Source organism: Octopus sinensis, linkage group LG11, assembly GCF_006345805.1.
Source record: "Octopus sinensis linkage group LG11, ASM634580v1, whole genome shotgun sequence".
Classification (NCBI taxonomy): domain Eukaryota; kingdom Metazoa; phylum Mollusca; class Cephalopoda; order Octopoda; family Octopodidae; genus Octopus; species Octopus sinensis.
In genome coordinates, this window is record NC_043007.1 from 64,410,978 (window position 1) to 64,428,311 (window position 17,334).

Consider the following 17,334-nt stretch of genomic DNA (forward strand, 5'->3'; position numbering starts at 1 on the left):
ATCTGTGTAGTAGTAAGCAGACATAGATACCTTCTCATTGTTGACACTGTGGAACATTGAGGATGTGACAACTGGAGAGAGAGAGAGAGAGAGCTATACCAGTGCTAATCTGTACTTAATCAGAGCTGAGTAGACTAGAGCAAAGTGAAATGGAATGTCTTGCTTAAGGACACAATGCAACACTCAGTCCGGTAACTGAATTCACAACCTTATGAACATGAGCTCCAACATCCTAACAACTCAGCCATGTGCTTTCACATATTTTTGCAACGAAGTGAAAAGAACTATATTGAATAAAATAAAAACAATTTTTTATTTAATATACATTATTATTGTTGTTGTTGTTATTAAAATTAATAACATACATTTTACATACAAGACTGGCATGAAGCAAATTAAAAATTAAACTCAGAAGTCTAAGAAACAAGATCTGACAAAAGTCAGTTGGTCAACCTCAGCAACATTCTTTACTTGATAACTGAATTGTTTCATTCTCTCAACTGTTATATTACTAGAAATATTGATACCTGTAAGAAAATATGACATTTTGCTGGCAATAAATCCAGAAACTGATATGGTGACAAATAAATCTAAAGAACAGATTTAGTGTCGCAGTCATAATTTAATATACAAGGAGACAAAATTTAGAAAGCAGCTTTAGTAAGAAAATCTGGATGCTAGCTTTAGTAGGAATGTAACCAATTTTTAAGTAACACATAGGAGAGTAACGAGCTTTGGGTATGGAAGATAAAAAAATTTGGAAGTTACTTTTACTTAATTTCAGAACGCATGAAACTAAATTCAGAAACGAAGTTGATCAGGAAGCAATTGACCATATATCTTACTTAGGAACAGCTTTGACATATGAAGTCAATGGATTGATATTTAAGATATTTCATTTTCACTTAGATTATTTTGGTGTTCTGCAATTTCAAGTTATTGTTGTCATTTCATAAATTCAAGTTAAATCTTCAAGTCCATGGCTTTTTTGACCGCCAGTCCAGAAAGTCTTTAAAATCATCTGTTGAAATGCTATCCTCATCTTCACTTCCATCACCACAGTGATTTTTCTGAGATTTAACTTGCATTATCTTCTCTTTCTGATCTTGTAAATCATTGATTTGTGACCAGCGATGTCTGAAAAGAAATGAAAAAAGTGAATTGCAAATACACACAAATTATATATTTACTTTGTAGTGTCTGTCCTGGATCTGTGTGTTGCAAGTTCAAAACATATTTTCAGTCATGGGAATAGAAAAAAAAAAACAGTGACACTTCTGTCAGGAATTGCAACTGACAAATAGTATCAGCAATGGAAAAACTATTGGAAACATTGTATTCTGCCACTACTCTGTGTGTGGGTGTGTGCACACGCATGTGTTTGGACGAGCAAGCATGAGGTACACGTATGTATGTACATCATCCTCAACACTATTTAATGGCCATTTTTCCGTTTGGCTTGGTGAGTTAGGGTCTACTAGTTTTATTATAACAATATAATAAGAGATAACTGTTTGGCTACAAATATGACATAACTGTAGCTGAAATATGCTGTTTTTTCTGATTTTATGTTTGAGTGGCTGATGACATTCATCTAAGAACCAAAGAAAACAAACCAAAAAACAAAAAAGCAGTTGTGCTAACAATGCATGTGAAGATATACAAATTTACAGAACTGTAATGCAAGCAATGGAAAATTCATGTAAAAATCATGTTTAGTATAACTAAAACAAAATAAAATATATAATTATATTGGGTAGTTCTGTGTTCTACATAAATCTCTTATTATAAAAGGCAGATTTAATCTGCCTCCCTTTGGGAGTTATACAAATCTACAATATAGGATTTCTTCAATTACAATTTACCTAGCATTTTTAAGAGTACAATGCATCGCGTCATGCCAGGTCCAGTTTTTAAAATTTAAACTACAATTAAGCAAAATTTACAGAAAACTCACATTCTGGTGTGTGTGTCAAATGCTTTTCTTAGTCTGGTTTACACCACACGCAAACGCACACACACAGTGGGCAACGAATAAAATGAAAGTAAATAGCGACAGAGTGATTTGAGGAAGACTAAAGTGAAAGTATTCTGTCTATGACGCTGATAGATACATGAGTAAAATGTATGGGAAGCTAAGAGCTAAGAGTGACTGAAAATGTTCTTGGAAGAGAGTAATTAGTAATAAAGTAAACATACACTCATACATACATACATACATACATACACACACACACACACACATACACACACACATACATACACACACACATACATACATACATACATATACATACATACATACACACACACACATACACACACACACAGTATTGAAGCTTGAGAACAATCAGATACATTTGCAACACATCTGTTGAAAATATTATTGTTCACACACATACATATACATATATATACATACAGACAGACAGACAGATAGACACACACACATGATCCAGCATGGCCACAACCTCAAGGCTGAAACATATAAAAGAATAACAGAATATAAATGTGTGCAAAGTACAAGAAATATTAATGCAGTATATGGGGATTGGACAATAAGCGTAAGGCAGTGTCAATGGTGGTTCCAGAAATCCCGAGCCATAAACTACAGCCTTGAAGACGAACCTCATCCTGAAAGATCTGTAGAACTCGACAAGGACATCCTGAAAACCCTGGTGGAACAAAATATCATCGTAACTGTTGAGGAACTAGCAGAGAAGCTTGGATTTGGTCATTCAACCATTCATTGACACCTGTGTGCTATCGGAAAAGTCAGCAAATTGGGTCAATGGGTTCCTCACGAACTTTCCAAGTCTAATTGCATGCAGAGAGTGAATGTATGCTTTTCTTTGCTGTCATATCTCACCACTACTGCGCTATGTATATCTATATATATAAAACTGTAGTTGTGTGAGTGTCTGTCCCCTTCGATTTAGATTCCTAACTACTCCCACATTTTGTGGTACAGTTTAACCAAATTCGGGTAGCTTATAGTCGTGATTCATATCGAGCCCGTCTGAATATTAGCGCGCGTCTACGATGAGTCTACGATTTTTAAAACAATTTAACATCATTTTTTATTCCATTTTAATGCATAATTTTTCGTGTGTCGATGGCGGCGGAGTTGGCGTCCACGCTCACACCTGCACCTGTGGGGAAGGGAGTGTAAGGAAATCAACGTCGTAATGCGTTGTCAAGGAGACCAGTGTTCTTTTAGAACAACGACTTCATGGCTTGTAGACACCAAAACAGAAATGGCTAAGAAAGCGTCTACATGAGTCTACGATTTAAAAAAAAATTTACCATCGTTTTTTTTTCCATTTTAATGCATTTTTTCGCTATTATATAAGGGAAGTAACTCTCTAAAAATGTCTACGATGAGTCAACGATTTAAAAAAAAATTTACCATCATATTTTTTCCATTTTTAATGCATTTTTTGCTATTTTTTGGCTATAACTCTCTAAAAATGCTTATATAGTTATTTCCCTTACAAACCCGAGCAACGCCGGGCGATACTGCTAGTCTCTTATTATAAAAGGCAGATTTTATCTGCCTCCCTTTGGGAGTTATACAAATCTACAATATAGGATTTCTTCAATTACAATTTACCTAGCAGTTTTAAGAGTACAATGCATCGCGTCATGCCAGGTCCAGTTTTTAAAATTTAAACTCCAATTAAGCAAAATTTACAGAAAACTCACATTCTGGTGTGTGTGTCAAATGCTTTTCTTAGTCTGGTTTACACCACCTGCAAACGCACACACACAGTGGGCAACGAATAAAATGAAAGTAAATGTAATATTTGTTTCTGTCTATCACGCTGATAGATACATGAGTAAAATGTATGGGAAGCTAACAGATAACAGTGAGTGAAAATGTTCTTGGAAGAGAGTAAATTAGCGACAGTGATTTGAGGAAGACTAAACTGAAACTATGAAACAGTGTTTATGTATAAACAGACGACACTTATATAAACCCTTTCGTTACCAAACCGCCCGAATTTACCTATTCATATTTAAATTAGAATATCTGAGTAAATCTCTTTAGTACATTCGTGAAAACACGTATTATACTTCGTAAACACTTCAAATACAGTTTTGTACAAAAATCGAAGTGTAATTTTAATTCCGTGAATTATGGGAGATTTTTTTCCAAAATTTTTTCCTATTGTGTTTTCAAAATTTGTAATTCTGACAAAAAATGGATACGAATTTCATTATATCAAGCAGCGAGTCAGAATTCGAAGGATTTTCTACTGAAGACCTTCATAAATCTAACTCTATGATTGAAAAAAAAAAGCATCTTTATATAAGAGTGAAGTTGTGTGTCTGTCCCCTTCGATTTACATTCGTAATTACTCCCACATTTTGCGGTGCAGTTTAACCAAAAGCGGGTATCTTATAGTCGTGATTCATATCGAGCCCTTCTGGGTATTAGCGCGCGTCTACGATGAGTCTACAATTTAAAAAAAATTTACCATCATATTTTTCCATTTTAATGCATTTTTTCGCTTTTATATAAGGGAAGTAACTCTCTAAAAATATCTACGATGTGTCAACGATTTAAAAAATATTTACCTTAATTTTTTTTCAATTTTTAATGCATTTTTTTTGCTATAACTCTCTAAAAATGCTTATATAGTTATTTCCCTTACAACCCGAGCAACGCCGGGCGATACTGCTAGTACATATTAAAAGAAATATAAAAAGATGAATGATGGTGCTGCTGTATATTTTGAGTTGATAACTAGAGCATGAGATGTCAAATAGCCAAGCAGATAAGCTAGTGGATTATCGGTTCAAAGATCATCTGTTTCTGGGCCAGACACTTTATTCTACATTTGCTTTATTTTAACTTCCAGCTCTATGTTTTTATCTCAGAAATGCGTTAGGAAAATACACAAACATTACATAATCTCATTTAGATAGTCAAGTGCAAAATAAAGGCAATATTATTATGTGTCATAAACCAGTTCAAAGAAGGCTAATATTTAAACTTTATTCTGCTCACCATTTAATCCATTAATCATGGCTGTCCAACGATTAAGACACATTGTTCTATATTAGGTAAAGACAGTATCAATCTATCAATGTCATTTGGCACTATGCAACATTTTCATACTCAATACAAAATAACATATCTATATCTTTATCTATTATTTACTATTGTAGATAGGAATTAATGATAGGATATAATAATTCATAACTGTCTTCCCTGCTGAATGAAAAGTTAGTCACAGTGCATCCAAAACATATAGTACTTTAGTTGAAAAGGTATCTTGATAATTCATCCCGATCTCAACTTCTTCATCTCTTTTGTCCTTGAACAGTTGGCATTTTGATACCTGTATTATTCTTGTTCAAGTACTCTTCGTCAGTTGCTAATCTGCTCATGTTTTCATATGCTGGAATGAGAGCTCTGTTTCTTTGTTGATGCATTACTTCTATTGGTGTACCGTCAGGGTCAGTTCCTTTTGATTTATTATTTGTGGATCTTATTGTTCTGTATCAAACTCTGTTTGTCTAGTTAGCCTTGGTTGTGTTTGTGTGTTATCTTTGCTTCCTTGATTGAAAGATTGCCCTGCTGGAGCGAGATTGTGTGTTGACACTGTATCGTTTCCTCCATTACCAGAATGTATGTGTGCAAAGTGGGGAATAATCCTCTCCAACAATTTAATATTTTCTACAAGTGGATCCCCCTTATTTCTGAGATGTCAACAATGTAATATTGTGCTTCCGGTATTCTGGAGGAATTCAGGTAGAATGGTCATTGCAAATGGTACAACTTGATATGTTTCCCCATAATGCAACATTGTCACTGATGAATGCTCAGTAGCGATGATCTTTGATAAGCAAAGGACATCAAAAATAAAAAAATTAAAAACTTATACACTGGCACTTGGACCTCTTGGACATAAATTACACAATCTCCTATAGACCAGGAACTCAAAACAAAGCAGTAGACACACTATCAAGATGTGCAGCAACAAGAGTCACTACAACACTAGTAATTCTTCAGAAACAACTGTGCCGCCCAGGAGTGACATGCCTACTTCACTACTGTAAAGTACGAAACCTGCCGTTCTCCCTCAATGAAATCTGTGAAATGACACTGGCTTGCTCTACATGCAATAAACTCAAACTCCGCTTCCACAAACCACTTATGGGTCAATTAATACAGGCATTGAGACCTTGGGAGCGCCTCTCCATCAACTTATTAATTTATTATTTAGTGATCACGAAATTACAAGTGTGAGATATTTTTAATATTTTATGTGTTTCATAATGGCATGAAAACATATAAAGAAAAACACATATAGGAAAAATGGAGTTGAGTGTAAGCAGAAATATAGAAGTAGGATATTACTCACATTTGTTCATCAATTTCATCAATATTTCTATCTACATTAGCTTGTTCATCATCATCTTCAATTATAGCTTCAGATACCTGTTGAAATAGATTCAATAACTTCAAGTTATATATGAATACAGCTGGTGTTATAAAAAAGCTAAAAATAAAAAGAAGTTGATTATACGAAGTTTCTATGTACTTTTCCATAGTTTATCCAGTGTTGTTTATCACTTACTGTTGCAACTTCTTTCCACCTCCTTCTAGATCATATGCTGTTTGGTTTTATGCCTGGGAGAAGCACAACTGATGCTATATTCCTGGTAAGACAACTACAGAAGTATTTAGCGAAAAATAAACCTCCATATTTGGTTCTTGCCAACATGAAGAAAGCTTTTGACAGGGTCCCTCACTCCCTTATCTGGTGGTCAATGTGGAAGCTAGAGGTAGATGAGTAGTTAGTAACAGCTGTACAAGTCATGTACAGGGATGCTGCCAGTGAGGTGAAGGTTGATAGCAAATATAGCAATGAATTCAGTGTATAGGTAAGAGTTCACCAAGGCTCAGTTCTCAGCCCTCTCTTGTTTATCATAGGCTATAACAGGAATTCAAAACTGACTGCCACTGGGAGCTTCTCTACACTGATGATCTTGTTCTTATAGCTGAATCACGACCTGACCTAGAGAAGAAATTTCAGGTGTGGAAGGCCTGCAGTCTTAAAGTTAATTAAAAAAAAAAACTGAAGTCCTAGTAAGTAGGAAAACAGACAAATCACAAGTCCTTTCAGGGAGATGGCTCTGCTCAATATGTAAGAAGGGTGTTGGTAGAAACTCCATATGTTGTACCCAGTGCAAGCTTTCGAAACATAAGTGATGTAGTGGTGTCACAGGAAGGTTAACAGAGAAAATAGTCTTTGTGTGTAGCAAATGTGTGGGTACAATAAGCACTAAAAATGCACAGGTTGATACCTAGAAGTAGTATAGCCTCTGATACCTAGGCAACCATTGCTTGAATGAGAACAGGCTGGGCAAAGTTCAGAGAGCTTTTACCTTTGTTGGTAACTAAGAGCCTCTCCTTCAGAGTGAAAGGTAGATTGTATGATCCCTGTGTATGTACAGCTATGCTACATGGCAGTGAAACATAGGCTATGACTACAGAGGACTAGTGAAGGCTTGAAAGAAATGAAGCTAGCATGCTCTGTTAGATTGGTAATGTCAATTTGCAAACACAGCAAAGAGTAAATGATTTATGAGGAAAACTGGGTATAAGAGGCATAAGATGTGTGCAAGAGAAAAAACTATGTTGGTTTTATTATGTGCTGCATATGGATGAGGACAGTTGCATGAAGTGCCAAGCTCTAATTGTGGAGGAAACCTGTGAAAAGGGTAGACCCAAGAAGTGGGATGAAGTGGTGAGGAAGGATCTTCAGATGCTGGGCCTCAGCAAGGGAATGACAAAGGACCAAGACTTGTGGCAATTACAGGTGCCAGTGCCATGTAAAATGCTTTTGTGCTGGCACTGTGTAAACACACCTATGCTGGTGGCACATAAGAAAACCCAGCACAGCCTGTAAAGTGGTTCGTATTAGAAAGAGTATCCAGTTGTAGAAACCATGCCATAACAGACAATTGGAGTCTGGATAGCTCTCTGGCTGGCCAGCTCCTGTCAAACCATCCAACCCATGCCGGCATGGAAAGCAGACGTTAAACGATGATGATGATGATATATAAATATATATATATCATCATCATCATCGTTTAACGCCTGCTTTCCATGCTGGCCTGGGTTGGATGGTTTGACTGAGGACTGGCGAGCCAGATGGCTGCACCAGGCTCCGATCTGATCTGGCAGAGTTTCTACAGCTGGATGCCCTTCCTAACGCCAACCACTCTGAGAGTGTAGTGAGTGCTTTTACGTGCCACCAGCACGAGGGCCAGTCAGGTGGTACTGGCGACGGCCATGCTCAAATGGTGTATTTTATGCGCCACCTGCACAGGAGTCAGTGCATCGGCACTGGCAATGACCTCGCTCGAATATTGTTTTTCATGTGCCATCAGCACAAGTGCCAGTAAGGCGGTGCTGTCATTGACCACGTCAGCAAATTTGATTTTGATTGTGTATTCACTTGCCTCAACAGGCCTTTGCAAGCAAAGTTTAGTGTCCAACGAAAGAAAGGTATGCATATGTAGGCTGGTTACACTGCTAGCATAGGCTATGAGTTATGGTCTCACTTGGCTTGCCAGGTCTTCTCAAGCACAGCATATTTCCAAAGGTCTCGGTCACTATTCATTGACTCGGTGAGGCCCAATGTTCAAAGGTCGTGCTTCACCACATCATCCCAGGTCTTCCAGGGTCTACCTCTTCCAGAGATTCCCTCAACTGCTATGGTGTGACACACAGCTGTCCTCATCCATTCACACCACATGACCATACCAGCGGAGTTGTCTCTCTTGCACACCACATCTGATGCTTCTTATGTCCATCTTTTCTCTCAAGGCACTTAAACTGTCGTGTATGCACACTGACATTACACATCCAGTGGAGCATACTGGCTTCATTCCTTGCAAGCTTATACATGTCCTCAGCAGTCATGACCCATGTTCCACTGCCATGTAGCATGGATGTTCATACACATGTGTCACACTATACCTATAATACTACATGGACTGAAATCTCTGTTGCCAGGTCACTTGTATGTCATTGTAGTTACTTAATTTAATTACTAATTTAGGTGGTTCAAAGTTGTCAGTTTGGTACAGTGGTTAGCAAAACTATATGGATTACAGCAAAGGCAGACTTCAAAACCCACAGGCAATATTATAATTGCTTTCCATCTTACAAACACACACACAGTATGTATATATGTGTGTGTGCGTGTATATATATATATATATATATATTGGGTCATCCTATAAATAATGTAGTTAGTTCAATTGCATGAACTAAAAGTCAGAGTGGGATAGGATAAACTACCTGCATCAACTTGCTATGAGAGCAGGTAGTTTTACCCTGTCTTTATTCTTAGAGCAAGTTTTGAAGAGTGCAGTTTGATTTCAACAATTATTTTTTCAAAGCTATAATGGAAGTGACAAAGGACCATATTCAGCATATTTTGTTTATGAGCTCAATAAAGGCAACAATGCAACAGAAAGTGCAATTAATACAGTATATGGGGATCAGACAATAAGCATATGCCAGTGTCAATGGTGGTTCCAGAAATTCTGAGCTGGAAACTACAGTCTAGAAGACGAGGCTCATCCTGGAAGATCTGCAGAGCACAATGAGGATGTCCTGCAAACCCTGGTGGAACAAAATCCCATCGTAACTGTTGAGTAACTAGAAGAGAACTTGGATTTGGTCATTCAACCATTCATTGACACCTGTGTGCCATCAGGAATGTCAGCAAATTGAGTCAATGGATTTCTCATAAACTTTCCAAGTGTAATCGCGTGCAGAGAGTGAATTTGTGATCTTCTTTGCTGTCACATCTCACAAATAAACCTTTTTTGGACCGAATAGTGACTGGTGATGAGAAATGGGTTCGCTATAAAAATGTCGAGCCCCAAAGACAGTGGGTAGTTTTGAAGAGTGCAGTTCGATATCAATAATTATAGCTTTGAAAATTATTTTTTCAAAGCTATAATGGAAGTGACGAAAAAGCATATTTAGCATATTTTGCTTATGAGTTCAATAAAGGCAACAACGCAACAGAAAGTGTGATGAATATTAATGCAGTATATGGGGATCAGACAATAAGCATAAACCAATGTCAACTGTGGTTCCAGAAATTCTGAGCCAGAAACTACAGTCTAGAAGATGATCCTTGTCCTGGAAGATCTGTAGAGCTCAATGAGAATGCCCTGAAAACCCTGGTGGAACAAAATCCCATTGTAACTGTTGGTGAGCTAGCAGAGAAGCTCGGATCAACCATACATTGACACTGCGTGCCATCAGAAAAGTCAGCAAATTGGGTCAATGAGTTCCTTGCAAACTTTCCGAGTCTAATCAAGCACAGAGAGTGAATGTGTGTTCTTCTTTGCTGTCATGTCTCACGAACGAACCTTTGTTTTGGACCAAAGAGTGACTGGTGATGAGAAATGGCTTCTCTATAAGAATGTTGAACATCAAAGACAGTGGGTAGGGAAAGGAGAAACACTGGCACCCCAGGTTAAAGAAGGTCTTCCCCATGTAAGATGTTGTTATCTGGTTGGTGGGATATGAAAGGTTTAGTCCACTTTGAACTTTTAAACCCAAACTAAACGATAACAAAGGAGATCTACTGTGAGCGGCTTGAGTGGCTTAAGTCAGCACTAAAAGGAAAATGACCATTTTTGGTTTCAAGATGAAAGGTGTTCCTCCATCAGGATAATGTTCAGTTACATACAGTGAGGATGACATTCCAAATGCTGGAGCAGTTTGAATGGGAAATGATGCTCCACCCACCATATTCACCGGACATTGCCTCATCTGATTATCATTTATTCCACAGTCTTCAAAATCGTTTCGACAAAAAAAAAATATGAATTCTGTAGATGAGGTCAGAACAGTACTGGAGGAGTATTTTTCGTCACGGAGAAGTAATTTTGGAAGAGGGGCCTTGCAAGCCTACCATATAGATGGAAGAGCATTGTAGAAAATGAAGGAGAGTATATTTTAGATTGCAAAAGGACTTTGTTAAACTTAATTTTGAAAAATAAAAGAAGTATAAAAATACCACATAATTTTTGGAATGACCCAATATATATAACCTCTCATCCTGTAGCATAAATCAGTCTCCCTCTCACTATGTAGCACCACTTAACTGAAGAAATCTTAGTCTTGCAAGCTGCATGGTGACCTCACTAGTGCCAGTGACATGAAAAAAGCACCTAGTAAACTTCGTAAAGTGGCTGACATTAAATAGGACATCCAGCTGTAGAAACCATACTAAAGTAGATACTGAAGCACACTGCAGCCTTCTGACATGTTGTATTCTCCCAAATCATCCAACCCAGTCAGCACAGAAGATGAATTTAAAAGATGATGATGATGTACAGTGAATGCATTTAATGCAAAAAATGTGTGTGAAGGCTTGAGAGAAATAAGATGAGCATGATCTGCTGGATGTGTGATATTTGTGTATATGAACAGCAGAGTATAAATGTCTAAGTTTAGACTGGTCACAAACACAAGCATGACAGGCTACTGAGCAGTTTCTATCAAATTTCACTCACAACACATTGGTGAAGCTGATACTATAGTAGAAGATATTTGTCCAAGGTGCAGTGTAGTGGGATCAAACCCAGAACCATGTGGCTGTGAAGCAGACTTCTTAACCACACAAACATGCCTGAGGCCATTAGCTGAGTTAAGAAACCATTAGTTAAAAAGTAAGCTACATCAACTACTACATACATGAGCTTCTTCTTTCATCTGCTTCTGGAACAGTTCCCATTCTTCTTCCATCTTGTCTTTGTACTCCACTTGCCTCACCTGTTGCGAATGGAAAACAACAAAAAGTCATTCACACTCAGTTAAGAAACAACATGAAAAAAATCCAATACAATGTAATCAATTGGTAGCATGATAACAGAATAGGCTGGCATAAATTATACTTTGAATTGAGTAAAAAAATATATCATTAATATTGTATTAATTAGGGTATGAGAAGTTTAAATTGATACAGAAATCTATCACACTCCAACCAGTTTTCATGGTAGACCATTACTGCTATCTTCTGTAGTGGTCTACAGAAGATAGCAGATAACTTTTCTGATGCCAATTTTGGGTGACAGCTTAGTCAGATAGGAAAGGACAGTGCCCATAACCCTTCACTTTTTAGAGGAAAGAAGTGAGGAACTTACTCTGAATTCCACTAAGGGTACCCAAGGACCAGGGAATGATGTTAAATTGGACAACAAATTAAATCTATGCTTTAACTAAATCATGGCACCAATTAAAGATTATGAATATATAATTAGGAAACTAGTCCGTTAGAAAACCTCTGTTCGAGATAGAAGCAGTATATGAACCCATAAGTATTGATTATGGTCACTTTAATGTATCTCTTCTCTAAGAGACAATGATACTGCCATTTAATCCCAGGAAGACATCTCCTTAAGCTGGTTTATTCCTAGTTACAAAATCAGTGATTGTATGACACTGTATTTTCTATATATTGCAAGCAAGGTTAAACTGTTGCCAAGCCTGGTGAATAAGTGCCTGTCACCAAGCAGATCAAATACAGATTAAAACCACATGGTCTGGTTCTCAGAGCTAAGGTGGCAGGAATTATCTCCCGCTTGCAATAAATATTGAGTGTGAGAAACACACTGAATAAACCAGCTGGAGGAGATGTCTTTCCGGGGTTAAATGGCAATATTGTCATCTCTTAGTGGATAGCCACATTAAAGTGACCATAAACAATACAAATATTAAGTATTTAACTGTAAAGCTGACACCTTATCCACTTCACCACTATAAATCCTTGAATATGGGATTCATCACTATCATCATACAGAGATTGAAATACATTGTTCAAATAACAAAGAAAAGATGAGTGATTAAGAAAATGTTTACATTAAGCCTCTCAGATACGAAATGTAATAAAATCAGTGCTGGCTATAATTTTTATAGAAAATCTATAGAGATAACTTGAACAAGTGGTGTAATAGCACTACTAACACAATAGAACACAATATTGACATATAAAAGCATGTATTATACTTTGTAGTATATTATGGTTGCATAGCAAAATATGGTGGTCCCTACAAGTCATTACTACTGATGCTATTTTCATAGTCAGGCAACTGCAAGAGAAGTATTTAGCAAAGAATAAGCTGTTGTACTTGGCATTTGTTGATCTGGAGAAAGCCTTTGATAGCGGATTCAGCTGTGTGACATGGTGGGCTCTGAGGAAGCTAGGTGTAGGTGAGTGGCTTGTAAAAGTAATACAGGCCATGTACAGGGGTGCTATTAGTAAGGTAAGAATTAGCCATGAATACAGTGACAAATTTAGAGTACAGGTAGGTATTCACCAAGTCTCAGTCCTCAGCAAAATTCTTGATGATTCTGTCAGTGATAGCTTCATGTAAGAAACACTGATGCTGGTACCACATAAAAAGCACTGGTGTTGGTGCATATAAAAAGAACTGATGAGGGTACCATGTAAAAAACTATCTAGTATACTCGGTAAAGTTGTTGGTGTTAGGAAGGGCATCCAGCTGTAGAAACCATGCCAAAACAGGCTATGGAACCTGGTGTGGCTCCTGGCCTTGCCAGCTCCTGCCAAATCATCCAACTATATCAGCATGGAAAATGGATGTGAAATGATGATCTGTTTTTTTCTCTATGGTTAAGTAGAAGAAATGAATAAAAAAAACTGTGGATGTCAACAAGAAGCAAGCTGATTAGCAACATGTTACCCACACAACATTAAATATATTTTCAACTACAAACATGGCACAATAAATAGAGCCCCTCTGGATATTAGTGAAGGAAGAAGACTTCATAACAACAATGGTGAGGGTAGAGTATGTTTGTGATGTGGGGTAGAGGTTTATGAGTTAATTGAGAACTTAACATGCAATGAAGAATATTAAACCAAACATCAAATACTGTTTAGAAAAATAAATATTAACAAAAAAATCCTATGCCAGATGTAGATAAACACTTGAGAAAAAGTAGCACTACTCTTTTACTCGTTTCAGTCATTTGACTGTGGCCATGCTGGAGCACTGCCTTTTGTCGAGCAAATCGACCCCAGGACTTATTCTTTGTAAGCCTAGTACTTATTCTATCGGTTGCTTTTGCTGAACTGCTAAGTTACAGGGACGTAAACACACCAGCATCGGTTGTCAAGCGATGTTGGAGGGGGGGACACATATATATACATATACATATATACAACGGGCTTCTTTCAGTTTCCGTCTACCAAATCCACTCACAAGGCTTTGGTCGGCCCGAGGCTATAGTAGAAGACCCTTGCCCAAGGTGCCACGCAGTGGGACTGAACCCGGAACCATGTGGTTTGTAAGCAAGCTACTTACCACACAGCCACCACTACTCTCTTTACTCTTTTACTTGTTTCAGTCATTTGACTGCGGCCATGCTGGAGCACCACCTTTAGTCGAGCAAATCGACCCCGGGACTTATTCTTTGTAGCCCAGTACTTATTCTATCGGTCTCTTTTGCCGAACCGCTAAGTGACGGGGACGTACAACACCAGCATCGGTTGTCAAGCAATGCTAGGGGGACAACACAGACACACAAACATATACACAACACTTATATATACATATACATATATAAGACAGGCTTCTTTCAGTTTCCGTCTACCAAATCCACTCACAAGGCATTGGTCAGCCCGGGGCTATAGCAGAAGACACTTGCCCAAGATGCCACGCAGTGGGACTGAACCCGGAACCATGTGGTTGGTTAGCAAGCTACTTACCACACAGCCACTCCTGCGCCTAGTTTATCTTACAATGAAGTTATTAGCCAAAGTAATTTTCAAAGGTAACAATGCATAGCAATAGTACTTCTTCATATAACAGCAGTTAGAAGGAAAATTAAATGCAAGATTGACCATATGCATAAACAAACTTGCGGTCAGTTAAAAAAAGAAACTTTTAAAAGCAATTTGTTCTTCTAAAGTCATCTTCATGACTCAAAAACTCATTGCATATTTACTTTTGTTTATTTCAGTTCAAGTATTCCATAAAATAACAAGGACAAACTGAATGAAATTAGGTAAATTTTGTCATAAATATAACAATGGGCATTTAGTAAACTATATAATATGGTATTAGCAAATAATTTATTTTGATATGGTGATATTGAAACAACATTTAAATAACTTTACATTTCAGATGATACTTGGACTGACATGTAATTCAAGTAGTTTTGAAACAAAAAACTCCATTAAAGAACCATTTAAGTGAGTGAAAAACACTCAATAAATATAAAAAGTTTTATGAAACCAGTTTTAATAACTGATTATTTTAGAATTTAATGAAAGGATTGTGGTTTTTACTGGGAAATAGTGGGTTGCATAAGGATCTAAATACATCAAACTTTAAAATGATCTGATAATGAGAGGACTACAAATGTAAGGTGAAAACAAGGTTTTTTTTTACTGTCTTTCAAGAAAGAGCGCACCAAGATTGAGAAGCATCTTATACTTTACACATTTTATAAGCTGTCAATACTATGGTATTCAATAAAGTAGCAACAGGTAGTGTATATAATACCTGTTCAAGTGAAAATATAACCTACCTTAGCATCAATCACAGGGTCATCAAAAAAGCCTTCAGGCAAGACATTAGCTATCTTACTTTCAGAATCATTACCAGCTTCATCTTTATTTTCAGCAGGTGCCGATCCAGAATCGAAGAAGTCTGAAATAAGATGAAGTGAAGGTATTTTAATTTCTATTTCAATTGTTAATCATAAAATCCATTTTCATTGTGAACTGTTGTGATGAGTAGTCAGAAGCAGGAAAACTACTAAGCTATAAAATAAATTAATATTTAAAAAACTTAATGCAAATATATAAATTTGCAAAACTATTAACCTCATGTGAAAGTAATGAAGAACTGGATTGTATAACATTATGTTACAATTCTGTGAAAAATAAACTGAGTTAGAAGGGAGAAGATTATAAATGAATTACTAATGAAGTGATGATCCTTCACATCTTTTAAAACAAAACCCCTATTCTGATAGAAAAAACAAAAAAGAAAAAAACGAGGGATTTACTAAGTTGCACTAATCAGCAAAAAACAAAGTGATTGTGAGGTTACAACTGTAAAGATTGTGAGTTCAAAACATTTTGCATCTTGTGCTCATAAGTCTCTGTGGAATGTTAATGAAAAACAGGAAGCATCATTTCCATTACACAGTAAAATGGTTGAGCTCTCATTTTTGTTGCTTTTATCCATTTTTCCATGAAAACATACAATACACCCTAAGCATAGTTAGAACCACATTCCAATGACTGACATTTTCTTAAGAGCCAGAAAATATCTCAGTCCCTTACTACTGATACTCAACAAGGCTCAAATGAAGCCCACAAGGGAGTACTGCACCAGCATCTAGAACAAAGCTGCTATGACCATATCCAGAGAAAGGTCACTTGACAACTCATCACTAATGGATACACTCCAGCCTCTGGCTCTAAGGTGTGGGGTTTCTTCCCTATCTTTGTTTTTCCTAACTTGTAACAGTTTAACTGCGACATTAACTGCATGAGCCTGCATGGGCCATGGGCTCAGCCTCACCCTACAGATTCAACAAGTAGTAAAAAAAAAAAAGATTAATTGCATAATTAGTTGTTGTTTTAACTGAAAATCTTTTCAAATATTAACTCCTAATTAATAACTATGAAGTGGATGGAAATTGTTTCATCAGTCAAGGAAACTGAAATAAGGATACAAGAAAATGGTGGTAGTAGATTTGAATACATTATGTATAATATGTACTGAAAGTGAAAATTAGTTTTTCTAGTTGTGACTTTTAATTCAAACAGACCTGTTGTGTGAAACATTCTTACAACTGCTGCACTGTTGTCATGGTAACAGTAAAGATACTACCAAGGTTACACACTAAATGAAGGTAGTAGTGGTGGTGGTGGTTGATGAGTGTGTTATGAAATACACAACTGTAAAATATTCATTCAATTAACACACTTTAGTACAGACGTAGTTGAATACAGATAGGTTTGTCAGACTCATGGAAGATGGGTAGAACAGAGACTGGATGAAATAATAATGATAATGATGGCTGAATACAATACTGTACATTCTTCTAGATGGTAATTAAATGTGAGCTACTAGACTATTCTATATAAAAAAGAAAACCGAGGAGAGTGAATTGATGGAAAGCTTGATGTAGTAAAATAAAGTGATTATTTTTCTTTATTTTATCCATTTGAAAGAGAAATGAACAGATACCTTAGCCCATGTAGGATATGAACTATGAAACCATTATTTGTAAGAACAAGC

At 36.7% G+C, this 17,334-nt stretch overlaps 1 protein-coding gene across 1 annotated transcript in view; it reads right to left on the bottom strand.

Moving 5' to 3' along the window:
- Positions 1-294: 294 nt before the first annotated feature.
- Positions 295-17,334, bottom strand: part of LOC115217344 (zinc finger protein 830) — a 30,059-nt gene continuing 13,019 nt past the window's right edge. Inside the window, exons 6-9 of the mRNA XM_029787007.2 lie at positions 15,608-15,729; positions 11,747-11,824; positions 6,375-6,451; positions 295-1,137 (exon numbers count right to left, since the gene is read on the bottom strand). Of these exons, the coding sequence (XP_029642867.1) occupies positions 972-1,137; positions 6,375-6,451; positions 11,747-11,824; positions 15,608-15,729 (443 nt within the window). The 3' untranslated portion in view covers positions 295-971. The remainder of the gene's footprint in view (positions 1,138-6,374; positions 6,452-11,746; positions 11,825-15,607; positions 15,730-17,334) is intronic.